At 43.5% G+C, this 26,851-nt stretch overlaps 2 protein-coding genes across 2 annotated transcripts in view; one reads left to right on the forward strand and one right to left on the reverse strand.

Moving 5' to 3' along the window:
- Positions 1 to 1,794, forward strand: part of LOC119842139 (piezo-type mechanosensitive ion channel component 2-like) — a 58,714-nt gene extending 56,920 nt beyond the window's left edge. Inside the window, exon 42 of the mRNA XM_038370057.2 lies at positions 1,016 to 1,794. Coding sequence (XP_038225985.1) covers positions 1,016 to 1,271 — 256 coding nt within the window. The 3' untranslated portion in view covers positions 1,272 to 1,794. The remainder of the gene's footprint in view (positions 1 to 1,015) is intronic.
- Positions 1,795 to 2,698: 904 nt separating this feature from the next.
- Positions 2,699 to 23,471, reverse strand: NPEPL1 (aminopeptidase like 1). The gene is made up of 12 exons (XM_038369941.2): positions 23,282 to 23,471; positions 20,938 to 21,123; positions 19,075 to 19,245; positions 16,189 to 16,278; positions 15,280 to 15,361; positions 14,913 to 15,055; positions 13,716 to 13,793; positions 9,540 to 9,640; positions 7,838 to 7,961; positions 5,918 to 6,094; positions 4,780 to 4,890; positions 2,699 to 3,556 (listed from the first exon to the last, which is right to left on the reverse strand). Exons 1-12 carry the CDS (start codon positions 23,429 to 23,431, stop codon positions 3,398 to 3,400), a joined length of 1,572 nt encoding a protein of 523 aa, XP_038225869.1. The 5' UTR covers positions 23,432 to 23,471; the 3' UTR covers positions 2,699 to 3,397.
- Between the last annotated feature and the right edge of the window lie 3,380 nt (positions 23,472 to 26,851).

Here is a 26,851-nt window from a genome sequence, read left to right on the forward strand (position 1 = left end):
CACCAACCAGATCTAACATTTGATTACTCCTCTTTGATCCTGCTGTAGTCAATGAAGTTGCACAAGCATAACTAAGAGCAGAATTTAGCCAGCTATGCACAAAACTGCATGCAGGCTAACATTTGATCTAAGTCAGTCAAATTGTTGCAAAATGCTACAGCTTTCAAAATTAGCAGTGATTCTGAGGGAAAATAGTCACATAAAGCAATTCCATTTCCATGTGTCCCACAGTAGGTTTTATGCACCACCCAACAATGTATTGAAGTCCTAGGTCTGTGTTCCGAAAGGGTTTGAAGGCACAGGTGCTTTATTCTCCTTCAAACTGAGAACAAATTCCTTGGGTTTTGCCAGTGAGCAGTCCTTATATCCCTAAAAATCACACGTCTTTCAGTAAAAGCAAATGTGAAAATAAAGAGGAAAAAAGTCCCCTTCCCAGAGCACTAGGCTGGGAGCTACTTTGGACCCAGTTTCCAATCCCTGGGTTAGGAGATTTTATTTTAGACTAGAAATAAAGCAGAAATTTAATAGTGAAGGGTAATTAGCCATTGGCACACCTTAGTTAAGGAGATGGTGATTTAAAGAATTCATGTGATGGAAAATCCAGGATTGGATTTTTTTCTAAAAAGACATGCAGTAGCTCAACCACAAGGTATGGGTTTAATGCAAGCAGCACCGGGGGAAGGTAATTCTGTGGCCTATGTTATGCAAGAGGTCATAGCTGATCACAATGGTCTCTCCTTCTGGCCTATTAAACCACCTTAATCTGCACTGGTAGTCTCTCTGAAATTAGTGGAACTTTGTATAATTATTCAAGGTAAGGATGGTAAAGTTGGGCCCATTGGGAAAAGCTAAATTGCACATTAATGAATGGATACCTAAATAGCTTGCTTATTATAGACAATTATGCGCAACTCCCATAGAGTGGGCAGATAGCATGACCATATTAGGGAAGAGATATGGTCCCTTATTTCTTCTCCTGGTTCTGATCAACCCTATACTCCCCTCTTCTCCTCAGCATTGTTGGCCTCTATATGTCTGTTGTCCTCGTTATTGGGAAGTTTATCCGAGAGTTCTTCAATGGCATCTCCCGTTCAATAATGTTTGAAGAGCTGCCCAACGTGGACCGCATCCTGAAACTCTGCATGGACATCTTCCTGGTGAGGGAGATTGGGGAGCTGGAGCTGGAGGAACAACTCTTTGCCAAACTCATTTTTTTGTACAGATCTCCTGAAACTATGATCAAGTGGACTAGAGAGTCAAAGGAACAATGACAGGACAAAGGTTTGTTTAGTGAAAATCAGGCCTAGGAAGCAAGCTATTGTTATGGGCTGCTCCAGAAGCAAATATAACATTCAGGAACGGGAGATGCTGTGAGCATCTCCTCTCCATTGGCGTATTTTCACCTTAAGCTTTTCCAAAAGTTCCTCACCAAAATGTATCATGTTTAGGCAGCAAGTGTACTTTTCAGGCCAGTGACTTCCCTTTGCTCAATCAGTGAAGACCTAGTATTGATCCCCTACAGACTTCATCCCACAATCATGGGTGCAGAGAGCTTGGACCAAGTCCACCTGATTTTATCTGCAAAGCAGCTAGAAACTTCCTCACAGAAACTTCTAATCAGCCTCTGAGCAACTGCAGCTTGGGCTAACCAAGCTGAGCACCATTAATGGCTGAAGATAAATTATAAGGAGGAAATTTTAATCGGGCTAATTTACAAGAGTCTAGGTTCAAATGCAAGATTTTAAAAAAACACTTAAAGGGGTGCTAGGACATGGGTAATGAGGCTTCCAGTGCTCATTGGACAAAATGCACAGACTCAAGATGTGCAAACATTCCAGTTTAGAACATAAAATCAAACCATTCCAAGACAAAATAAAAGAACAGAATGGGGCAGGGCATGATCTCTCTAGCTAGGCCTAAGGTCCCTTCAATTCTTAAGAGGTCTCTACCACAGTCTTTACCCAACTAATATTCTACTTTATAGTTTGGAGAGGTTTTCTATCTTGCTCTGCTTTTAAGTGGGTACTCATTCCTTCCAGGTGAGAGTTCATCCACTTTTTCCTCGCTGCAGAATCACTGAAAAATGGGTCGGCAGAAGAGAACAGGAGTATTGGGCAATGTTTTGTTAGGTTAAAATGGAGGGGTTACCTGAATGGCACCCAGGATGGCACCCCAGCATAGAGCCAAGGGAATAAAGTAGGGCAGGTCTTTTACAAATAAAAATGTCTGAGGAGGCAGCATGCCTCCAGGGGACAGGGCATTGAACTGAGCATCAGCAGCCCCAGAGTTTCTATTTCCAGTTCTGCCAAGCTGTGAAACTCTGGGAAAGTCATTTCCCTCCTCCGTGCCTGGTTCCCCTCCCATGATCCTGTCTGTCTTGTTTGTTTAGACTAGAAGCTCCTCCGGACAGGGTCTGTCTCTCACTATGTGTGTGCACAGTACCTAGCACAACAGGCCCTTAATCTCTGTTCAGTGAATTGAGTGAGAGAATTCCAGCCATTAGCAGAAGCTCCTCTGCACCTAGTCATTCAGCACAAGTAGCAGCAGCTCCTGGGAGGAAAAAGAGTGCTGTGGGTCTGATCTGAAGTGCAGCAGTAGAGCTGGGCGTGAGAACTTGCACAGCGCAGTCCATTCAGACTTTTGTTTGAGAAGCACCCAGTACTTTTGGAAATACAAATAATGCTATGAAGTTCCATGATGGGATACACAAATGGCTTTAATAAACTCAGACCATGCATGTGCGAAGCAGACAGAAGCAAGCAGCCACTTGCTTTGTAAACCAAGTTTATTCATAGTCCCACTATTTCTTTTTTTTCTTTCAAAGTGAATATGTTCCGTTATCTGAAAGAGTAAGAGCGACATGGAATTTTGTTTTGGCCCACTCTTGTTGATTGTAATGGTCAGCGAAAGCTTAACATGCAGGTTCTGCCCCTTACTAAAATAAAAAGCCTTTTCCCATTAGACCTTCTTTGCTGCTAAGCTGAATTGCCATGGAATAAGCCAAGCCTACAGTGGTTTCTTCTTCCTCAAATAACTCTGTTGTGAGAAGCAGGGGGGCCTGTAAGAATCAATAAAACCTCATGGAAAGTAACAAAGGAAATCAGAAGGCCTGGTAAGCAAGAGTTGCAGTGGCTTACTCATGCATTAATGCACTCAGCAAGTTTTGTGAGGTGCTTTAAGCTAGTGGAGCTCAGAGATTGCAAGGTCAATGTTGTTCAACAACTGTATGCACAAATAGTTTAAAAAACAAAAGAATAGGCCATTTCATCAGAAATCAATCTCATCATGACAGTTAAAAAAAATGGCAGTTTCCCACATGTGGTATTTTCTTTGCTTCAGAACGGATCGGTGCAAGGTGAGGTAATACAGGCGCCCCATCGGTAAGGGCTGGGGAACATTAAACAAGGCGTCGCCTTTTAGAATCTCTCTCCATCTCCTCATCTGGAGAGTCTCCATTGCATCCCAGAGGGGACACCATGTTCAGCAGAGGGTCTTCGGATGCACGGCCAAACAGGGACAGCAACAAAGCCACTCCATAACCAGTAGCTCGTTCGCCCTAGGAAAAAAATGGTTACACTTCAGATTTTAATATCACTTGGGTATTGCACTCATCCTCACTCTTTTCTGAGGAGAATCCAGGCACATCCAGGCAGAGAGCTGACCCATGAGTCTGCTCACATTCTTGGGGTGGCATTTTCCAAAGTGCCTAGGGAGTGGGATGTCCAACTCCCTTAGCTGCTTTGGAAAATCCCACCTTTTATGCCGCACTTGGCAGAACTCTGAAGAAGCTGGCAGTGTGCTCACAGGCAGGCATTTCTGAGGGATCCTGCTGAAATGAAAGTGCTAAATACGTGGGCACCACACATAAAGGAGAAAAACGGAGAATCCCACTAATACTTTAAGATATGCAGATGTCTAGAAACATGCACACTACTAATGCAGAAATCCCAGTCTGCTCTGTAATAATACAAATGAACACAGCACAACATCCTTTACAATGATCTTTAACATCAAAGCAAGAAAGTATTCTATGAAACTGATCTACAGACGAGTTGGAAGTAGTACATGGTTGCTCTGTAAGAGAAGCCTCCTCTGTTTCTCTGGGTTAAGTTACGGCTGATATTGGTGAGTGGGTGAAGTTTGCACTCTGCTGTAGTTTAGTAGGAGGCAGAGTACAGTTTATTTGCGTCAGAGAGAGACTGACAATTACTGTGTTGTGTTTATCCTAACCCCCTCACAGCAGAGAATCCACAATTCAATACCAGAGAGGAAAATCCAGCTGCACAATTTTGTTTTGTTTTTTTAAAAACAGCAAAGCAGCTAGTTGGTTAGCAAGAGAAGAATGAGGGTGCAAATATCTGCTGTGGCATTGGGGGGAGCAGATGGAGCCCCACAGAAAATTGACAGGCAGCCCAGACAAGCCAATCGGGAACAGACACGATAAAGCAAACCACCATGAAAGGATATTGGGCTAAATCACTTAGCACATGTTATGTACTCATTTCTTAAATCTGTAAAAGGCATTTAGTTGGGTTAAGAATGCACATGCTGTTGAAATCAGAAATTAGACTGTAACATTTAGAGATTTTTTTTAAATAAAAAACCCAAATAAGTTGCCAGAATAAAGCAGTTATCTTTCTAAAATCTAGATCTCTTTGTACAGTCATTGCTTCCTACAAGAAAGCTTTCCTGTCTAATTCCCCCACCCCACAGCAGAGAGCTCTGCAAAAGCAGCAGGCAGGAAAGGTGATATTTCACACAACAAATGAACACACTCACCGCATGGACAGGTGCTGCAATGTCTATATGGACCCAGACACCAGACCAATCAAAACCAATGTGAGAAGCAATAAAGAGCCCAGCACAGGAGCTCGGAGTATTGTCTCTGTCCTGGAGAAACAATAAAAAGTTTGTTTTTGTGAGATAATTTGTCTTTAAAAATATTATTTGTCTAAAAATAACTCCTAACAATTTCTTTACATTACCCACCATTTTAGAAGAGGGGTTCTCAACCTTTTTCTTTCTGAGGCCCCCCCAACATGCTACAAAAATTCCATAGCCTGTCTGTGCCACAACTATTTTTCTGCATATAAAAACCAGGACCAACATACGTAGCAAGCAGGGCAATTGCCTGGGGCCTACGCCACAGGAGGTCCTGTGAAGCTAAGTTGCTCAGGTTTCAACTTCAGCCCCAGGTGGCAGGTCTTGGAGCCCTGGGCTTCAGCCCCAGGTGGTTGGGCTTGGGCTTTGGCTTTCTGCCCTGGGTCCCAGCAAGTCTAATGCCGGTCCTGCTTGGCGGCCCCCCTGAAACCTGCTTGTGGCCCCCGGACCCCTGGTTGAGAACCACTGTTTTAGAAGAAAATGTACAAATCCATCTCTCATAAGGCACTCTTAAAAGCAGTAACTTAAGGCTGGCCTTAGTATATGCCAGCAAGTTCTCAGGTATGCAAGAGTGAACGAACGCCTGCTGCTCCTTTTTGGAGTTACCGGCTCTCCCCACTCAGCTGTGTTCTCTCCTTACCTCCTTTCCCCTTACCATTGTACTTTTACTGGGGTAGAAGGGGTGGGTTACACAGCCATGATGCATGTGGTAGTTAAGAAGGCAATGCAGAATCCTCCATCACACCAATTCCAACCCCCAAAACACTTTGGCACTTGTTTAGCTTAGATGTACCAAGGTCAACGGCTGGAGTCACCACAGCCAGACCTGAGGCCCAGCCTTGCTCCCTTTGTCAAAAACAGAGTTGTTTGCAAGTGTCAATGGCAGGCAGGTTTCTAAAAGCTTTTATTAACTTCCCAAACATCATCTTTGTATCTTCTAGATACACCTACAACTGGTGCATTATGTAGAACATGCACCGGGAGTGTGGCCTGAACAATTCTGATTAAATAAGGGAATAAAAAAAAAACAACCTACTGCCACAGAGTTCTTCATATCAGCTACAGCAGAGGTAAATTCACTAAAATGGAGCTCAGGACAATACACAAGAGGATGGACCAGGTCTCCGCAGTTCTTGCCAGCTATAACACAGGCCTTCTCCCAATCTTCATTGTTGGTGAGGACAGCAGCATGGTATTTCCCTGTGGCAATTCCCTAGTGAGGGATAAGACACAACCGGGTAGGATTAATATGGGTTTAGTCCCAAACTCTTTAGCGGACGTCCTGGATAGAACAATTTTCTGCTCCCTACTTGGTGCTAGCAGTTGCCTGCCACGGAACATGGCTATCAATAAAATTCCCACTTAGAAAACATATCTGAAAACTAAAGAAAAAGACTGAGGTGTTATAAATAAACAGGGGGGTTCTGGGCAACATCAAAACATTTTACATTTCTGAAAAGAAATCCATTTCACAGTGAAATATTCCACCCTCATCTGGGCTAACACAACAGCAGACACACAAACATCTCCCTGGGGTTTCATAGCCAACAAACAATACAGCCGTATGACTATACTCCCATGTTTGTTCGTCCAGCAATGAATAATAAATAAGATGGCTCACATGCACATAGAACCCACCTAGCATTTTGTGTCAACCACAGATAACATGGACATTGTGAATGCAGGACCCTTCACTGGAAAAGTTATTTCACCTTAGAACTGCATTTAGGTCTTGGATTCGACCTGAAACCTAGAAGCCATATGTTGTTAGTGTTTCCAGACTGGTACCATAGGGCAGACATAAGGCAAGTTTTCAAAAGGGCACTGTTACATTGGCATGCACAACCCCTGATGTATGCAAAAAGCATGATTCCAGGAACTACCCAATTTTTCAATAAAAACTAATTCTACCCCCAGACATCCAGGCTAGATCTCATCACAGGAACTACTGCCTGTCCACACCATCTTCTACAAAAATGTTATAATGGTTTACAAAAGTGATATTTCAATGTCAGTTTTTACCCTTTTACTAATATATATTGTGTGTAACATACGCCCTACATTATATAACATAACTTGTAAATTAAGACTTTGCCAAATGATTAACTGCAGATGCCGGGCCAGATACTCAGCTGGTGGAAATCAGCATAGCTCCACTAACTTCTAAGGAACTAGTGTGATTTAGATCAGTTGAAGGTCTGGCCCACTAATCTCAATCTCGTATAGAGATTGAACTTCCAGCTCTTGCAACTATTAAAAAATATCCAGCTATAGTTATAACATCAGATAAAGATGTGCTAGGCCAAGCACAAAGTTCTCTTACCCATCCTTACCCGATTATAAAGCCTAACAACATTTCACTCCTTCATACAACACATGTCTTGTGCCTAAGCAAAAGGGATGAGTCAAATTTGCTAGGCTGAATTTAGAAACACCCATTTGTTCACCATTATTGATGGTTATTACCTCCAGCTCAGTAACCCCCCCAGGGACTTCAATGGGAAGAGGATCAGACCATGAAAACTGACAACAGCATCTTAAACACTGGTTCAAGTTCTCTCAAGGAGAAATCGCTAAAACTGTCAACTTTTGAATAATACTGGAGCATTTACATGAGTTTCATTTATGTCTGACTAAACTCCATTTTTTTACTCAATTATGTACGAGATATAAAAGCCCACAAGGTACACAAACCACATCTGACTAACGTAGTTATAAATGTAACATGCTGGCAAAGTGTGTCGTATTCCCTTCTGGTGGCCGGTCCACGTAGAGGATAACAGCTTATTACTGCCGCTAGCTAACAGAGTTACTTCTCCAGCTCAAGTTGTAGAGTCCTGTAGTTTGTAGCTGAAAGTGCAGCATGCTGTCTCCACAGACAACTTACAGTGGTGGCATGGGGCCGTTACAATAAAAAGCTGTCCTCCAGCAACCCAGAGGCTTTGCAAACAAGTACCTGAGCTCCGGTGAGAGTGGCCATGTCAAGAATAATATCAGCTCCAAGATCCTTGCACGCATATGCGACTCCATCAGCCAACACGAGCCTGCCCTCTGCATCAGTATTGTTGATTTCCACAGTTCTAGGAAGAAGACATGTTATTTAATGCAACAACGCTTCAGGTTGGGAATGATGTCTGCAAAGAGATCCTGCTCAGCAGCTCTTAGAGTCAACAATGCTGCAAAGCGAAAAATATAAAGAAAATGCATTTACTTTATTTGAAGCAAGGGACTCTTTCCTTTAAAGTTCCAAAACAGAGCGTACCTGAGTGACTAGTGCTGGTTTTATCATAGATCCTACAGTCTGCAGAGCAGGGACCATCTTTTTATTGGGTTTGTACAGTCTCTCGCACAATGGGGCTGGGATTTCTAGGCACTACTGCAATATAAATAAGAATATACACGAACAGCAACAGCTACCTATCTTCAGCTTAAAGAGCCCTAAACACTCAGGCAATTCTAACCTATTACTGGAACTGGGACTCTACAAAGCCAGGATGAAAATGGACAAAATCTGATGCTGTTCTGCTCAGAGGGGAATCAGATGATATCTTAGAACGGAAGAAGAAAACATCCACTTCTAAACACAAGAAAACTCACAACTATGGCTCTGTGAAACAGTGGCATCAGGGATTTGTGGGGGGGAAATGAAATTAAAGGTTTTTGCACTCAGAAAAGTTGTCATTTTCCAGGGAACCTGTAAAACTTTGAGGGTTCCTCCCTGCAGCTGCATCTCAGGGAAAAAAAAGTTAACTCTTGTGAGAAAACGTTCTTGTGAAATGGTGAGATTTCATGCAAACAGCTCCAAACTTTCAGCCAAGGACACAGGTTGTGATGTTCTATTTCATACTTTTAGGGTAGTCGCTTTCCCAATGTCATTTCCATGACTGCTTTTCAAAGAAAAGGGTGATATTTGCTCTCCCATTCAATGCTAAAAAGTAAGCAGTGAATAAGAATAACTTTATCCCAAGTGCTTGATACAGATCCTTTAATGACAGAACAGTTGTCTGGGAATCAGGTTAGAATCCTTTATTATCGAAGCCCATTTCAGGACTTAATGAGCAGATTTTCAAGATATTGATGAAGATTTCGTTGCAAAGATTTGTCAAAAGACCTGGTTTAATTTTTTCAGATTTTGAAATTTCAAAAGGGAAAACGAGGACGAAAATGTTGTCGTTTTCCATCCCCATCCCATTTTTCAATCAGCTCTAGCTGACAATAGAGATGTAACATGAGATTTTTACAGCATAGTATTGCGTACAACAAACACCTTATAACCATCTTTTGTTTCTTTATATTCTCCAATTTAAAACTTGCTGCAGATGTTAATATTGTTTGATTTATTCTCAATTACTTAGGTAAGGTAGCGTGGAATTCATTTGGTATGTGGCTATAGCAGGGAAATGTATCAATGATATGAGCATTTATTATTTGTATTGCGGTAGCATCTACAACCCTAGTGATGGATCAGCACCCCATTATTCTAGCTGCTGTACAAACACAGAATGACAATAAAAGGTCCTTGCCCCTCTAAGAGCTTACGATATAAGAAAATAGATTCTACAGCTATACCTGTTGTTCACTTGAACTGGAGCTATTTAAATAAAGTGGAGAGACAAAGCACTACTAAATATGTCTATGAAAGGGACAGACAATCTTACTTTCCCGAGTAAAGGACATGGATGTCATCAGGTCTTGTTGAACTAGGCCCAACAGAATTTTCAGCCAAGCAAAAAACAGCATGAAGATTGTCTTTAAAGCCCTGTAACAATAAGAGGAGAGATGCAATTCAACATAATGTACATAGTAGTTTACTGGGTCTGAAATTAATGAGGGATTATGGCTTTTAGATAGAACTATTACCATGAAATGCATTTATCACATGCAAAATCTGGGACAAGAGGCTTCTAGCCTGGAGCTGATATCAAGATATGTAAACTCACTGGGGCAGGGACTATCTTTTTGTTCTGTGTTTGTACAGTGCCTAGCACAATGGAATCCCGATCCATGACTGGGGCTCCCTGGTGCTTTGGTAATACAAATAATTTAAAAAAGACAGCATACAGGTACATTGATTTGTAGCTTCTGAGTTTTCAGTGGAAAGATAATAAGGAACCTAACAGAAGGAAAGCAGCACATGCTGAGAAGAGAGATCTTGTGTATGTGTGTGTTAGGGTGGGGAACTAAAGCCTTTGCCAGCTGCATAAATCACTGAATTCAGCCTCTTTCACTCTCTGGCACATAAAAGTTTAGTCTCTGTGGGTGTCGTTTATTTTGGACTGTTGTTGGGTTGAGTGGGTGGTGCTGGTGGGCTGTGATATACAGGAGGTCAGATTAGATGACGTAGTGGTCTCTTCTGGCTTAAACTTTATGACATCAGAATTAAAGTGTCTTCTGTTCAAGATGTCTGCATCAACAGAGCTGGTTGAAACTTTTGTGAAATTTGATTCTTCGATAAAAATAATCTAGAAGTTTTTGCAAATTATTTTTGCTCTTTTTGACCAGCAACTTCCAAAGCCTATTGAAGTTGTTGGGTGTCTTTTAACTGACTTCAATGGGCTTTGGATCAGGACCCTACTAAGACAAGCTCCTTATACATAAAACCAGAGAATTATTATATGAATGACAATGGTGCAGATTTTCAAAGATGTGCTACTGCACATGTTCCACCTCAATACAGCCATAAAGGCATCCTCAAAAAACAGAGACTAGGGACATCTGGGCTAATATTTCTAGCTACTTAATCATCTCTAGCCACAAATAAAAGATTCAAATAATAAATCCTTTGAACATGACAATTATAAAGACTTGTGACAGCATGTTACAAAGTAGTTCATGATGAACGGGCTTTTATTTTCCAGTGCTTGTGTTTTCTATTACTTCTATTTTACTCTTGAGTGATGCCAAAGACTATAACTTGGGGGCCTTTGATAAATTGCTCCCATCCCTATCACTTATGGAAATCTCAGGGAAAAGCCTGTAGTAGTTATGAAGAAGGATAGATACAACAACAGTTGGTCTACAACCATTTGTGAACTGTAAGCCTTCTACAGAGGAACCCTAAAAGAACAACTGTCTGACAACGTGGACCCCGACTGCATTGAACCAGATGCCAGAAGAGATCTGCTGGAAGGTCGATTCTCCAGACAAGCTGAGTGACCTTACTGTCCATTATCTGTTCATTGCCCTGCAGGGCCTAGTTATAATTAGCAATCTCCCTGTAGAGGACATGCCAATGCCTCCTGACTTTAAGAAATTCCACTATGGACACTTCATTTGGAAGATGACTGGCAGTCCTAGAGTATGGTATTCACGTGTGTCAATGCATCACTTCCCATCCCATACCGGTCTACTGCAGGGTTTCTCACACCTCAACGTCCATAAGAGACAAGATATTTGTCCATCCAGTCCATAGGTCCGATCCAAAACAGCAATTCCTATGGTTCCCCCATTTCTAAATGGTACCATAAGGTGTCTCACAACAAAAAAGAATCATCATGGTGTGGTCTCCTATTTTCCTGTGAGCTACACGGCATACTCTTAGGAGCTGGCAAATAATTTGTATTTTCCATTCCCTCTTTTTCTCTCTTTCAGATCAAGTCCTACTCTGTTTTTTTCTGGTTTATAACCACTTTATATTTGTATTTTGTTTGATGACATTTTAAAATATATCACAGTTTTCATGTGTACAACATGCCGAGCACCCTGGGATGGGGGGCCTCTTTTTAGTGGGGGAGAAAGAGGAAAAAATGGCAGCTGTGTCTTAATAAATAAATAAATCTGCTTTGATCCCCTTTAACAATTTTCAACAGCACCAGGTGCTTTTAAAAGCAGCAAACTCTCGGTTGTGTCAAAGGTCAGTTTCACTAGGGATCTTTTGATAAGCTTCACCTGCTAGAGACGCCAGGACTTGCTGAGCCAGCTCATGATCTTAAGTCCAAAGGGCTAATCCAAGAGTTAGACTGGCTCTTTGTACGTTGTAAAGTAAAGCCAACAACCATTCCTACAAATGGACGGCAGCGGGGAACCATCAAATAACCTCACACACAAGAGCTGGGGTACTTTGCAAACAAAGGGATACAAGAGACACTGTGCCAACCAGAACCCCCTGCTGGGCAAAGTTGGTCTGCATGACAAAAAGCTGTTCTATTCATGTTCCATAAAAGGAATTCCACCAAGCGGGTGTATATTTACTCCTCTAAATAGGAAATGCAGCTAAACTAATGCTTAGAAAGGTGGACATTCCATCCCATTATCAAATGTCCCCTGACAGATGACTGAATCCTGTTGGTTACTTTTGCGGTTCTACGTGTTGCTTTTAAAATACCTTAAATGAGTGACAAAAATGAATACTTCCCTACTGTCCAAATTACAACTTTGAAGATAGCTTCTTTTTTGGGCTTATTTACCTTACATTTATTCTAGATATTTTAAAACTAGGCAATAGGATCTTGGAGTTTAAAAATATGTAGGCCTGGATTTTCTGAGATATACAACAGCCATTGCAGGCTTAATTTGCCCAGACTAATTTTATTGCCATATTGCATAGTCATAGCAATTGTGTGTGAAAATGACCAGTCATCTACATGCACATTTAAACCAATAATTGCAAACAATTAGGTAGCACATGCACTTGTAAAAACTTGGTGCACAATCACTGAGGGATAATTAGTATAAAACTAAGTCAAGTTGTCAGGTTGACGGCATACATGGCTTTTGTAGTCCCATTCGAGTGCTGTGAAAATTCTGCCTTGTCCTTTGGAATTGTGTGTGTGAGAGATTTAAATTATTTGAGGCATGAGAGTTACAGAGCTAGAAGCTTCACGTAAGCTTTGCTTCCAACTGCAAGTCTCTGCAGATAACTATGAGGTTTATAGTCCCTCAACATCAAACGTTCCTGTTATGGCCAAACACACAGCTAAAGTCATAGTAAACTGCTGCGAAATGGAAGTTTGGCACCTGACCATCTGCTGGACAGATCTTCTCTTAGACTTATATGTTAATCCACAGCAGCAAATGTTCTTTGAACCCTGGATATTTCTTGGAGGCAAGGGTTGCTCCATCAGCAAGACTTACAGTGACTGGATTTGTGGTGAAAGATGAATCCCTCTGACAGCATTCACACTAGGTTTTTTATTATTATTATTCAGAAGGGTTCCCAATATTTCAAGGTTTGGCTTTATGTTGGTCTCCTTCTACCTTCTGGCCACAGCAGCAAACCAGAAGCCAGCTCCTTGTAAGACCATAAACTGTTGATGGGGAAAGATAAGCCTGTTTTCCCAGTGTTCATACCTTATCTACTGGTTTGCTGACAGTAAGGAAAACACCCAATGCCCTCACCTGAGACATATGATTAACAGCGTATAACAACACTACATAACAATAGCGCAGGAAGAGAAGAGCAACACTCTTGCATTGTTGTGTAGTGCTAACACAAAGATATTATTCTTCTCAGCAACAGCAGCTACCAACAATTCTGCAGAATGGATGTGACCTAAGAACTAGCATCAATGAAATCCTTAGGATAGGAGCATACTTAGCAACTTACATATATAGGTTCCAGTTTCGGAAAGTGGTTTCCCGAATCAGGGCCCTAGTGCTTTACAAACATTAATTCCCAAGATCCCAGTGATGTATGTAAAACAGCAACCTCCCCATTTTACAGAGACAGGCACTGATCTGTAGCAAGTTGTCCAAGGCAACTAACAGTTAGAACTCTGGCGCTCCTAGGCCCCAGTCCAGGGAACGCACCATTAGACAAGACTGCATCTTCTTGGGAATACATAAACTTAGGCAAGAATTCTGATCTAAGTTATGTTGACTAAGATTTCACTTACTTGCTTTACCGTGGCTTTGAAGGCACCCAAAACAGCAGCCGCTCCACCACAGTCACGTTTCATGCCAGGCATAGTGGTCTATTTAAAACAGAAATATATGTATATGTATATGTATGTGTGTGAACTCAAAAACATAAGGAAGAGTCACAGTTTTAGTCCCTGTTAAAACTAGAATCTCTGATGCAACCTTACCTCTCATCTTGTGAGGGCTTGTCTACAATACACAGATCAGGAGGGTATCTCACCCTGTGTGAAATTACAATCACTTTCCAAAGTGTTAACTCTTGCTCTGCACCTTAAACTTTTAAGACACAAAACGTATAAATGCTATTGCTAACCCATTGAAAATGAACCGCTTGCACTTTTTTGCTACACAAGTGAAGCTTTCACAACATGATCTGCATACTGGACAAGCCAATTTTATGTTAAATACAGTCAATTCTCCAAATGTTGTTTCTGTCTGGCTCTTACTGGATCCTGTTTTAAAATTGAAAATACTAAACTTCTGTTGCTATTTCATTATATAAAGTTAACAGGCTGCAATGTTCTCTATGGGCCTGACATGAGTTAAAGTTGATGGGTGTCTTTCCATTGACTTGGAAGGGCTTAGGATCAGACTTTGTGTTCAGGAACGAAGGCCCTTCAATTCTGGCTTTCTTCTAATGCAGCAAACTACTGCAGGAGGAAAATACCAGCAATTTAACTGCTTTGCCACATGTTCTCAGAATCTTATTTGCCACTTTCACCCTTACAGCTTGTTTATAGATATGCAACCGTGCATGTGAGAAGGATCTCAAGTACAAGTGCTTAACTCAAAAGAAAAACAGCTCATTTTCCATGGACATTTCTGACATAAATTATCCACTTCAACTTTATCACAAGCAAAGATGGAAGTAGGACATTGGGTATGTCTACGCTGCAATCAGAGCTGTGAATGCAGCACATGTAGGCAGACCTGAGCTAGCTTTGACTCAGCTAGCACAAAAACAGTAGTTAAACCATGGGCTATATGTTCCTGCCCTGGATCCTGGGTATGTAGTGGAGAAACATACTGCGGAACCTGCTGCTGTAGCTTAACTGCTCTTGTCATTTGACATAGCTAGAAGGAAGCTAGTTCGAATACATCTGCATGTGCTGACTGAAGTGTAGACATTCCCCCAGCCACCTATTCTATCTACAGATACAGCATTTACATACCTTTCCCTTAATGCTGAGGCCTCCGGTGTCATACACAATACCTTTCCCAACCCATGCAATGGTTTGTGTAGCACCATCCGGGGTGTGACTGAGTACTGCTAGGGCAGGTGGATGCACAGCTGCTTTGCCAACTCCATAGATACCTGGAAAAGAAAGATTGAAAAACCCGAGTTGTTGTTAAGGAACTCGGTCTGTGTGTGGGGTAGGAACGTATGACACTGTGTTCTGTTTGAACCAGCCTGGGGTTATACAGGGAATTTCAGGCCTATGAAATTGTGCCCAATTTGTATAAACAAAAGTCATAACGAAGTGGACACTATCCTGAAGAAAACTGAAGATGAAAGACTGAGCTTTCAGCAAGACATACCTCCAAATCCCTTCTCATTCAGCTCCTCATCACGAATAATGGTTGGAACAATCCCAAGATCCTTGCCAACTTTTTTGATTTCCTTTAAGGTTATCATAAAAAAAAAATATATAAAATTAAAGAATAATAATTAGCCAACGTTGATTAGAATATACATGTGTCTTTCCAAAGCTAAAGATGCCCACCCACACATCGCCACAAAATGTACAAGATCTTGGGCCTGATGCTGATCTCTTGATAGTGTAATTCTTTTTACTTCAGTGGCGATACCACTGATTTATGACAGTGTGAGGGCTGACTCTGGCCTTTAAGTTCTGATTGAGAGAGGAGCTTTTAAATAGGAAGGCCAGCCAGCCTCCACAGAAGGCACTTGCCTATAATCAGACCATAATGAAATAGAGAAGGAAAGTTCATGCTCTCAAAAACTTTGCATAATAATAAAATAATTTTCACATATGGCTCCTTTCAGCCCATGGTGTCACAAACACTTTACATGAATAGCATTCCCTTTTAATGGATGGGAAACAAATGGCTATGGGCCTCATTTCCAAAAGGGGACAGCACCCTAGAATCAGTGGGAACTGTAAGCATCCAGCATTCAGCAGTACCTCTGAAATATCAGCCTTAAGTGATCTGTCCAAAAATCACGGAACAAGCCAGTGGCACAGTCAGAAAGAGAATCCAGCTTTCCGGACTCATGATCTGTTTAACTGGGTTTCCTTCAAACTCACCAGCGCTCCTGAGCTGCGAAAGGGTCCATTAATGACAAGCCTGTAGCAGCTTCTTGGGGATGCCTGCCATCATTCACACTGCACAAGATTTCACTAAGAGATGCCAGCATTATTTCTAGACTGTGACATTCAAGACAGACTTCCAATAAGCAATCCTGTTGTAACATGTATCACCAACCTCCAGGAAGCTGTTAGTGTTCATCTCATTGCATGGGGTGTCCACAATGCGAGCAGCCAGCCTCACCCCTTCTGTAGCACTTGCCAAACACTGGAAATAAAAGAAATGGAAGGCACAGACAAACGAGAGTTGGCTGACTAATTGCACAACGCTGCACAGAAATTGGGTTCAACGTAAAGACAAAGACGTGCAGTTCCCCGATTCCAAACTGCAACAGATCTTTGTTCAAGTCCAACACTCTTGCACTGCCTGTTCTTAAACTCCAATTAATTATGCTGTGCCTTAAGGAAACTGAATTCCGTTTCAGCGTGAATTGACAGCACAACGTAACCCTCTTTTTCACTGTCCTACTGAACAATCACAGTGCAATGTGAAGTTACCAATGCAATGGAGAGGGCATGAAACTGATTCATATAACCAAGGACTCACATAAACGGTGGGCTGCTTATACTGGAAACCTGTGGCAATGATATAGTCCAGGTATTGGCAACCTTTGGCATGCGACCCGTCAGGTAAAGCCCCTGTGAGGCCGGGCCAGTTTGTTTACCTACCACATCTGCAGTTTTGGCCGATTACGGCTCCCGCGGTTCGCTGCTCCAGGCCAATGGGGGCTGCGGAAAGGGCGGTCAACACATCCCTCGGCCTGCGGTGCTTCCCTCAGCCCCTATTGGCCTGAGACGGCAAACCGTGGCCAGCGAGAGCCACGATCGGCTGAACCTGCGGACGCAGCAGGTAAACAAACTGGCCTGGCCTGCCAGGGGCTTTCCCTGATGGGCCGCATGCCAAAGGTTGTCAATCCCTGATCTAGTTCTTTGGAGGGGACACTGTAGAGTTGATTATCTCTGGAGGCTTCAATGCTGAAGTTTACTTTAGCAATACATTCTACATGGGCCTCCACCTAAAACCACCCGGAGAAGGGAGATGGTGCAGAACAGAGCAGCCTGCTTGGTGAGTGGTGTATCCCAAAGGAAGCACGTGAAATCAGTGCTCTGGGGTCTGCACAAGCCATCTCATATTTTCTGGGTTGAATTTACAGAGAGAAATCCTAGCCTCGCTGAAATCAATGAGAGTTTTTTCACTGAACTCAGCTGGGGAAAAGGTGTCAAGATTTCACTCTAGGGCAGTGGTTCTCAAATGTATTTGATCGCGCCCCCCTTCTGTGTGTCTGTAGTGGTTTACGACCGCTCGCCACCCAAGTACATATACTAGTAAAAAAAAAAATCCACATGCAACTCACTAAATATCAAAAACAGTGAAGATGCTGATTCAAACAGAGCCATTTCAGTACATAGCAATATCATACCATGCCAGCCTTACTTCTGCACTGCTACTGGCAGAGAGCAGCAACTGCTGGCCGGATGCCCAAGTTTGAAGGCAGCGCTGCTACCAGTAGCTTCTCATCTCCCCCTCCCCCCCCCCCGGAAGAATGTATTCAGCGCCTCCCCAGGGGGGCCATACCCCAGTTTGAGAACTTCTGCTCTATGGGTAGGTTTTGAGCCATAAAGCCTTAAGTGGCTTGGGCCCTGCCTCCCTGACGGGGTCCATTTTCATTACTCATATGATAACACTTAATCCTGCCATGAGTGCAGACCTCTCGAGGTCTCTTCCAGTCTTATGATTCTATGGTTTTCTCGTTTGGGGTAAGGAGCAGCTGCTGTTAGCCGACTGCCCTATATTGTACTATACTGTCATAGCAAAGATGCTCAGAGCTTGGGAAAGCCACTTTAAAAAAGAAATAAACACCACTATATCCTGCCCATAGCCAATCTATGAATACTTTCCTGCCATCCTCGAGAAAACTGATTAGCTGGGGTGGCATAACTTTGTGTTGTGTAGCTAATCTAACTCACAGGTCAGGGCAGAAGCAAAGGCAGAAGCTAGAAAAAATTTTAACTGATCTTCTGACAGGGACAAGCGTCAGCTCAGAGACACTAGTCAACCTAGGCCTCGTCAGCTCCATCACAGCCAAAAACATGGTTGAGGGGTTCCTACAACTAATCAAGTGATATGCTAAGTTCATGCTGTATAATACAGACTTGCAACTCAACTCTGACTATTCCCCTAGTGCAGGGGTGTGTGACCTCTCAGGGGGGTCACAAGGTTATTACATGGGGGGGTCACAAGCTGTCAGCCTCCACCCCCAAACCCCATTTTACCTCCAGCATTTATAATAGTGTTAAGTGCAAAAAAAAGTGTTTTTAATTTATAAGGGGAGTCACACTCATAGGTTTGCTGTGTGAAAGGGATCACCAGTACAAAAGTTTGAGAAACATTGCCCTAGTGTCACATTTCTGGCTACAAAGTTTCACTGGGAGAATAAAACCATGAGGTGATGTAATGTCACATATAAATACCATAGGCCATATTCTGGCCCCAGAACATTCAGCTTCTGGTGACTTTGAGAGATGCACTTATGTAACCAATGGTAGAATTCAGCATATCCCTATTAAAAAGCAGAATAAACTTACTGTAACTTCCTTTGCCTGGAAACACATGCACATGCCTGATTCAATGCAATATTAGGCCATAGGTTAAAAACTATTATTTGCACCTAAGACAAATATTATAGAAGTGAAGTTTCTTTGTGTGATGTGTTTGTACAGTTCTCTGAGGACACAGCAATCTGACCCCTAATTGAGATCTTTAAGTACCTCTGAAAAAATATCTTCAACATTACCAATTCTGAATGCTATAAAGTTATATTCACACAAGTGATAATAAAACTGAGTAGATCTGTGACCGTTTCTTATCTTGGGTGCAGTAGATATGCTAAATTCATTAGATACTGAATAGTAATTCATATCAGCGTAACAATTCTGAAAGAAAACTAGGCTGGATATACAAGGAGCAACGTGACAGCTAACTGAGGGAAAATCTGTAACTTACTTTAAGTGTTGCCACTTCTATGGGCCCATTGTTCTGTCCAACCAGGAAAAACTCCACAATTACAGTTTTCTTTTCTGTGCGCCTAGAGGCACTGGACCGGTGCGTAAACAGTGGGAAAGCCCTGGCTAGCGCACAAGCTGAGGCAAAGACTTCAGAGCGCTCACAGACCATCTGAAATACCAGCAAGAAGACAAATGGGTCACAAAAAGTGTTAGAAGGGGATGAAACCGGATTATGGGGTCTGTTATCCTTGATAAGAGTGACAGCGACAGAAAAGAGAAGGAGCTCAGGCCTGGCCTATATGCAGACTTTAAACTAGTTAAACTATTTCAGTTAGGAACTGATTTTTTTCCTGAAATAATTATACTGGTATAACCCTGCATGTGGACACAATTATACCAAGATAAAGGGGCCTTAGACCAGTCTAGCTTCTTCCGCTTCCCATACAGGGATAAGCTGTACTGCAGGACCCTGTAGCACTTTTATCCAGGTGTAAGTATGTCCACACTGGGGTGCGTGTACTAATTTAATTACATTGCTGTAGTCAAAGCGTTTCAACTTTAGTGCATAGTCAAAGCCTAAGAAGCGTGGGAATTGCCCTTCTATATTCCAAGCACTATGGCTAAGGCTAAATATTAACTTCAGGCTCTTGATACATGCAGTAGATTCTTGAAGTTTACACTAGGAATGGGAAATGGAAAACTGTTTTAGAGAAATGTCACAAATGTTAACTCAGACGGAACAGACTTAGACCAACTGGCCTCCCAACTAATTTTTCATGTGACGAGTGTTGTAGATAGCCTAATAGTTTATCTAGAGAAACGTTTCATTACTGACAGTAACCTGAAAATCACCTTCAAACTGGTCTACAGGAGATTCCTGTCAAATTAAAAACTCTCCAGTTGCAGCAGTTTAACTAAATCCTTATCTAGACTAGGATTTAAGGTCTGACACTAGCAGGTGTTAGCTAACACATTTTAAGAGTCTAGTGTAGACAAGACACATTGCCCCTTATATGTCCTAACCTGGTTGCGTAGCATGTATTAAAGGCAGGTGGCTGCTTCTACATTATACTTTTAAAACACGCTCGCTACTATGTGTTAATGTCACACCTTACATCTCGTCTAGACAAGGCATCTATTGCTGCAAACCCTTTGTTTGGACTCTTATTCCAGATGAAGAGTGTATTAAAAAACACAGTAAAAACCATTCTTAAAGTGATTTAGTTAAACTGGTGCTCACCTTGTGCACAGACTAGCTTTTCCACTTAGTCCTTGGCTATGCTAGAAAGTTGTACCACAATACGGGTATGTCTACACTGCAGCTGGGAGCATGCCAACAACAGGTCCAGGGGGTCCAAGCGGGTTTGTACTCAGGTGGCTAGCCTGAGCCACTGCCCATGCTACCCACCAGATACGCTGCTTTTTAGCGCGTTAGCTAGAGCAGAGCTACGGTGTCTGTCTACCTGCACTGGGAAACACCTTCCCAGTTGCAGTGTAGACAAACCCTGTAACTATACCAGTAGAGTTATACCTACGCAACCAACCCTCCTAACATAGATGCAATCATATTGCTATAAAGTGCTATGTACTAGTACAGCTAGCCCAACATGGAAAAGGGAATAAGCTATGCCAGTTTAAATCTTCTTTACGGTGGTATAATTGTGTCCACACTAGGGCTTTTATTGCTTTAACTGTTTTGGTAAAAAACAAACAAACAAACAAAAAACCCCAACCCTCCCTGAATGAAATAATTTTATAACTTTCAAGTACAGACCAGGCCGTCTACAGATCAGACTTCCTCGAATACAAGAAAATGCTTAACTTGGCTTTTTACCAAAGGTACTTTCTAACTGTCACTTACAACAATACATCTGTTGATGCCTCCTGGAAGACAGTTTCGAACAAGGCGGGTGATGAAGTGAGCCGCAGAAGGGCTATTGTGTCTGCTAACTCTGGAAGGTAAAGCAGCTACGGTGGCATAGTTCAGGTAGAGGGGACAGTTGTCTGTAGGATTTGGATTCAGAGTGCTTAATGCAGCCTGCCATGTCTGAGAGGAAGAGAAAGGGAAAGATTAAAAACAAAGAAATGCAGGACAACACTTTTCTATCAGTTTCGCTCTTGGTATTTCTGATGGATTGCGCAACTGTAATATTCAGGTGTGGAAAGTGTAGAACGATGCACCTGAATTTCAATACAGTATCCACTAGTATCCACATGCAGCTTTTTAAATGATGTTTTTATACACACAACTTAAATATGGGAAACCTATTTGTTAATCAGGAAGATACATACTTCCATAGACAATGCAAGTTATGTTTGATACTACATTAAACATGGAAACAGCTAAAAACCATAATGCAAAAATATTTGTGGTTGTCCCGTAATTTTTAAAAAGTCATTAGGAACATGAAAATAAAAGCAGATCTACACATTCCATCCAAACAGCTGGGAGAGGGGGAAAAACAAACACACACAGGATATGTTTCACCCTTTTCTGAAAATGCGATTTAGGTCTCAAGCTTGCCATTTGGTATGCAAGAATATATATTTCAATAATTACATTAGTTACAATATCCTTACCTGGCATTGCTAGAACACTTGTGACCTCAAAGGAACATAAAGCACTTTACACCCATCAAAGCAGAGGGAAGGTAAGATCAGTTCTACATTTTAAGTTGCAACGATCCCCTCTGTGGGCACATGGCAAAACCCAGAGATCTTCCAGCACAGCAACAGGCTCCTGCCAGAAGTTGCTGTCTTAACTGTTGTGCCTGGAAGCCCTACAGACCCCTCTACTGGGAAAATGACCTGCCAAGTATCTCTCAGCTGGGAGGGGGGATTCCTTTGAGGAGGAGCTATTTTAAGGTTCACTTAAAGCATCATTCATTGAGAGGCAAAGGATTTTGCTTTGTGGGTTTCAAGGAGACATTTAAAATCTCATTTCACTTGAGAGGGCCCTGCTAAGCCCTCCTTCCCCACAACACTCTTCCCCCAGCCTCAATCCCCTGAACGGGGCTGCAAGAAGCAAGGCAAGCACACCACGGTCTTAGGCAGGGCTCTGAGGCCCCCTTCACCAGAAACTGTTCTCCTAGGACAGGCAATCATAGCTAGTCACTTCCAGTCACAGCAACTGTATTTCTGCTCAGAAAACACATGAAGGTGCGGGGTCAAACACCCTGTGATTTCCTTCCCAGTCCCCACCCTACAGTGGCAGGCTCAACCAGCTGCAAAGCCAGGAGATTAGGGCTGAGGGCAACTCACCCAGCCTGGAAGAAGGACGATGCTCTGACGGAGCCCAGGCACAGAGGGACTGGGTAGAGACTACTCCCAGAAGGATGCTCATTCAAATGTCAAGCCCCCCAGGGTTTTTAGCCCAGGAGGCTTAAACACCCCCCCAAAAAAGGGGGACTATGCACCCCTGCACCTCCAAGCCAAACCCCACTCCAGGAGGAAATCGTGCACCTTAAGCCCTCCAGTCTCCCTCCCCACACATGCAGGGGCCCAATCATGCACTTGGCAGTCCGGTGGAATGAGTAACCCAGGGGAAGGAACCGGGGGGAAAAAATCAGCCTTGACCTAAAGAAACCCGGCCGTTGGAACCATTTGGGGGGTTGGGGGGGCTGAGAGGCATTGAATCAAACTGCAACCCCTGTATGTGATGGAATCCATCTGAAGCCAGGAGTTGGGGCAGCAGTTCCTGCACCTTTGCCCTTGTGGAGCTGGGGGAGATCATTCGCCCTGCGGCCCTGGAGAGGAGCGGGAACGTGCGCCCTGGCGCCCAGGGAGACAGCATGCATCCCGCAGCCCCAGGCTTGGGGATCGCGCACCCCACAGCCCCGGGGGGAATCGAGGGGGGGATTGCGCACCCCGCAAGGGGGGGCACCGTGCACCCCGCAGCTCCGGGGGGAAGCGCGAATGGAGCATCCCACAGCCCCGGGGGGGCACCATGCACCCCGCAGCTCCAGGGGAAGTCGGGGGGGGCGCGAATGGAGCAACCCGCAGCCCCGGGGGGACGACACCGTGCACCCCGCAGCTCCAGGAGGAAGTCGGGGGGGGCGCGAATGGAGCAACCCGCAGCCCCGGGGGGACGACACCGTGCACCCCGCAGCTCCAGGGGGAAGTCGGGTGTGGGGGGGGGGGTCGCGAGGGACACCGAGCAGCACTCAGCGGGCTGCGGGGGAATCGTGCCCCCGGCCCGGCCTCACCTCCTCGCTGATTCGTGGCTGCAGCTTGCCCCGCAGCTGGGCCCAGGGCAGGCGATGCAGGTTGTGCAGCTGGCCCAGCACGAGCAGCGGGCGGCTCTGCGGATCCGCCTCCCCGGCGCTGGCCTGGAACTCCAGCTGCACGTTCGCCATCTTCCCGCCCGCCCGCGCAGCGCCGCCGCCGCCGCCGCCGGCGCCCCCTGCGGCCGCGCCGGGCACAGCCGCGCTCCGCGGGGGCACGTCCCTCCCGTGCATTCCGGCTTGCAGAGAGCTCAGCCGTTTGCAACACCCTGGCCTTGCCCCGCGGGAGGCGGCCGCTTAGGGAACAAATACAATCCCCCCTCCCTGCCCCCCCCCTTTTTTTTTTGGCTGAAAAATTCTGAAATTCAAAATGACAAAGGCCTGGCTGGGATGATTTAGTTGGGGTTGGTCCTGCCTTGAGCGGTGGGTTGGACTCGATGATCTCCTGAGGCCTCTTCCAACCCTGCTCTTCTATGATTCGAGGAAACGTTTCCAGCTGCCCCTAGGCCAAGCAGCAGGCAGCAGCTCAGGCTTGCTGCTCCCGGCGTGTAAGAGGCTGGATGAAGGGCGAGAACATCGCGCTGGGGGGGGTTTGGAAAGCAAGAGAAATGTGTGACCTGCATCTGGCTGGGGAGCGGTTGAGCTTTTGCAGGCTTTGGTCACGGGGGCTTAAAGAGAGGCCTTTCTCTGGAGAGAGAGGAACGAGAAGGGGGAAACGCCTTGGATGGTTTGACCACAAAAACAAACATCTGTTTCAGAGTAGCAGCCCTGCTAGGGTGTATTTGCAAAAAGAAAAGGAGGACTTGTGGCACCTTAGAGACTAACAAATTTATTTGAGCATAAGCTTTCGTGAGCTACAGCTCACTTCATCGGATGCAATCCGATGGAGCTGTAGCTCAGGAAAGCTTATGCTCAAATAAATGTGTTGGTCTTTAAGGTGCCATAAGTCCTCTTCTTTTTACAAACATCTGTGACAGCCAAGGCCCACAACCAGTGATCAGACAGCATATTTGGGCTAAGGGCAGCTGGTGGCTCCAAGAACACGCAGCCCAGAGAGTAGCTGGGGCGGGAGGGGTCTGTGAGTGGATAGGATGCAGCCCACGAACTGTGGGGCTTTGCTAGCAAGACCTAGGCCAGTCTAGTAAGTGAAGACAGAGTGATGGGGGAAGAAGAGAAACATATCTATGGTGTACCTCCCAGGAAAAGAGGAATCATTTTGAGAGGAAGAAGGGTAACAAGATGGAAGCTAATATAAAGGAACATTTGGGCTAAATACACATTCAAACATTTAGAGTAAAAACAGACTGTGGACTAGTTTCCTAAAGGAAGTGGGAAAACTTCATTGCTTGGGATATTTAAATACAGGCTTGATAAAGAAACACCACCTAGTAGAGGATGGCATACGTCTAGGGGGCTTCAGCTTTTCTATAGTGGGAGGGGATCTCCCGCCTATTGAGCTGGGACACCCTTCCAACACTATCTTAAGAGCAAAGTGATCCTGGTTGTGGCCCCAGGCTGAGAAATTCTGAGCGAGATGATCTAACACGTTTTTGCATTTAATATAACTTCCAATAAATATACCAAGATTTTTTTAAATGGTTTACTTATACATTACAAATAGTTCACAGAGTGAAATGGAAGAAAATATACTGTACATAATTGTTCAAAACATGAGATCCCTTGTGTTACACTCCACAGATTTAGTAATTCATATTTTGGGGAAATGAATGGAAGTCATTAGCACTGATTCCAGCTACCATCCACCTACAATGAAAAAAAAGCACCCTTTATAAAAGGAAGAGCTCAATTTACACATTCTTGATGGGTTTTTTGATACCTTCTGATGGAAACTGTAAACAGACTAAAAGTGTTAATTTCATAGGTGACGATTAAATCTAAATGGAAAGCTGAATTTTCTTCTTTGCATTCACAAAACCATAGCTAAGTATCAAACCTAAATTATGTTTATAAAGGAGCATGCCAAAAACCAGAAGAAATGGCCAAACCGTGCTCTAAGTTACAGCATGTGGATTCACTAACAGGAAACAATGTTTTCCATGCTCCACTTTTAGTAGTAAACTATGTTTAAACCAAACATATTGGGGTATATTTTCATCTCTGCATGTTTGGTCAGCTGGAGATAGACACGATAATCTACAAATGGGTGGAGGGTCTACATATCAAAGAGGGAGTGGATTTATTTATGGTGGCAAAGCGGAATGTAAGTGCAAGTGAAGAGAAGACATTTAAAAAGGAAAAATTTAGGCTGAATACCAGGAAAAACTTCCTTATGGTCAGATCTTATTAGGCTGTGGGACAGCCTCCCAAAAGGAAGTGGTGAAAGCTTCACTGCCTGAATCCTTTAAAACTAGCCTGGATACAGAAAGTACATTGTAGAGAACAATCCTGCATTGCTCAGGAACGGACAGGATGACCTATTACACAGGTTCCATCTTTAGTGATATTACTGAGCAAGAGAACATACTCTACTAGGGATTCAATTCTATTCCAATACACATGGACAAATTATGGTGGGAGATAGGAGAAATAGAAATAAACAGGAGTATTTTGGATTTAGACATTAAAACAATCTACAATTGGAAAAGAACATTTGGTCATCTAATCCAAATCCCAGGATGTTAACATGCTCAGTAGGTAAGATTTGGAATGGGTAAAAAGCACTGATACTTAAGACCCTGATCCTACCTTCATTGAAATCAATGGTAAAGCTCGCCTTGAGTTTAATGGTGCAGGATCAGGGTCTTAATCAAGGCACTGGACTAGCTGCAAGTCTCATCTCTTTCTGAAGCCTTGTCTATGCTGTGAAAATTTCCACCCAGCCTCCCCCTCCCCCTCCCCCCCGGTTTCGAATAGCATTTGCACTGGTGTTAACAATGGTGAGAGCCCTAGCATAGACAACTTAATTCCATGGCCACAGCAATTTTTAACCTTGTGCCTGTTCAACAGTGTTTATGGAATCAAGCAACTACTAAAGACTTAAATGACAGGTTTCAGAGTAGCAGTCGCGTTAGTCTGTGTCCGCAAAAAGAAAAGGAGTACTTGTGGCACCTTAGAGACTAACAAATTTGAGCATAAGGTTTCGTGAGCTACAGCTCACTTCATCGCTAGCATCCGATGAAGTGAGCTGTAGCCCACAAAAGCTTATGCTCAAATAAATTTGTTAGTCTCTAAGGTGCCACAAGTACTCCTTTTTTAAAGACTTAAAGAGTACTTACAATTGAACACCCGGGGGGAAGGGGAGGTTGGACTAGATAACCTACTGAGGTCCCTTCCAAACCCTGATATTCTATGAACACTGTACTGGGTTCCTTATTTTAAGTGTTTATTTTATAAATCCAAGTTTTGATCTATTTGATCTGGGTACAGGCACTATTTGGGGAACTAAATCAAGAAAATATTTTGATGAATGTGGAAAACTCTTGGAATTCAGGAAAATTACTATGCAAAGTAAGAAAAGTTATGTCCCTATGTTTATCCATCTGTTTGGAAAAAGGTGTGCTGAGCAGAAAAAGCCCTGACAATCCCTTAAGC

Source organism: Dermochelys coriacea, chromosome 13 (assembly GCF_009764565.3).
Source record: "Dermochelys coriacea isolate rDerCor1 chromosome 13, rDerCor1.pri.v4, whole genome shotgun sequence".
NCBI lineage: Eukaryota > Metazoa > Chordata > Testudines > Dermochelyidae > Dermochelys > Dermochelys coriacea.

Excerpts from the sequence above, each read along its gene's own strand:
- NPEPL1 (XM_038369941.2), bottom strand. The coding sequence starts at position 23,431 with ATGGCGAACGTGCAGCTGGAGTTCCAGGCCAGCGCCGGGGAGGCGGAT. Across the intron at positions 13,794-14,912 it reads GCCTCAGCATTAAGGGAAAG|ACCACTATGCCTGGCATGAA; the intron begins GTATGTAAATGC and ends TGTTTTAAATAG. Across the intron at positions 3,557-4,779 it reads TTGCAGCACCTGTCCATGCG|GGCGAACGAGCTACTGGTTA; the intron begins GTGAGTGTGTTC and ends TTTTTTTCCTAG.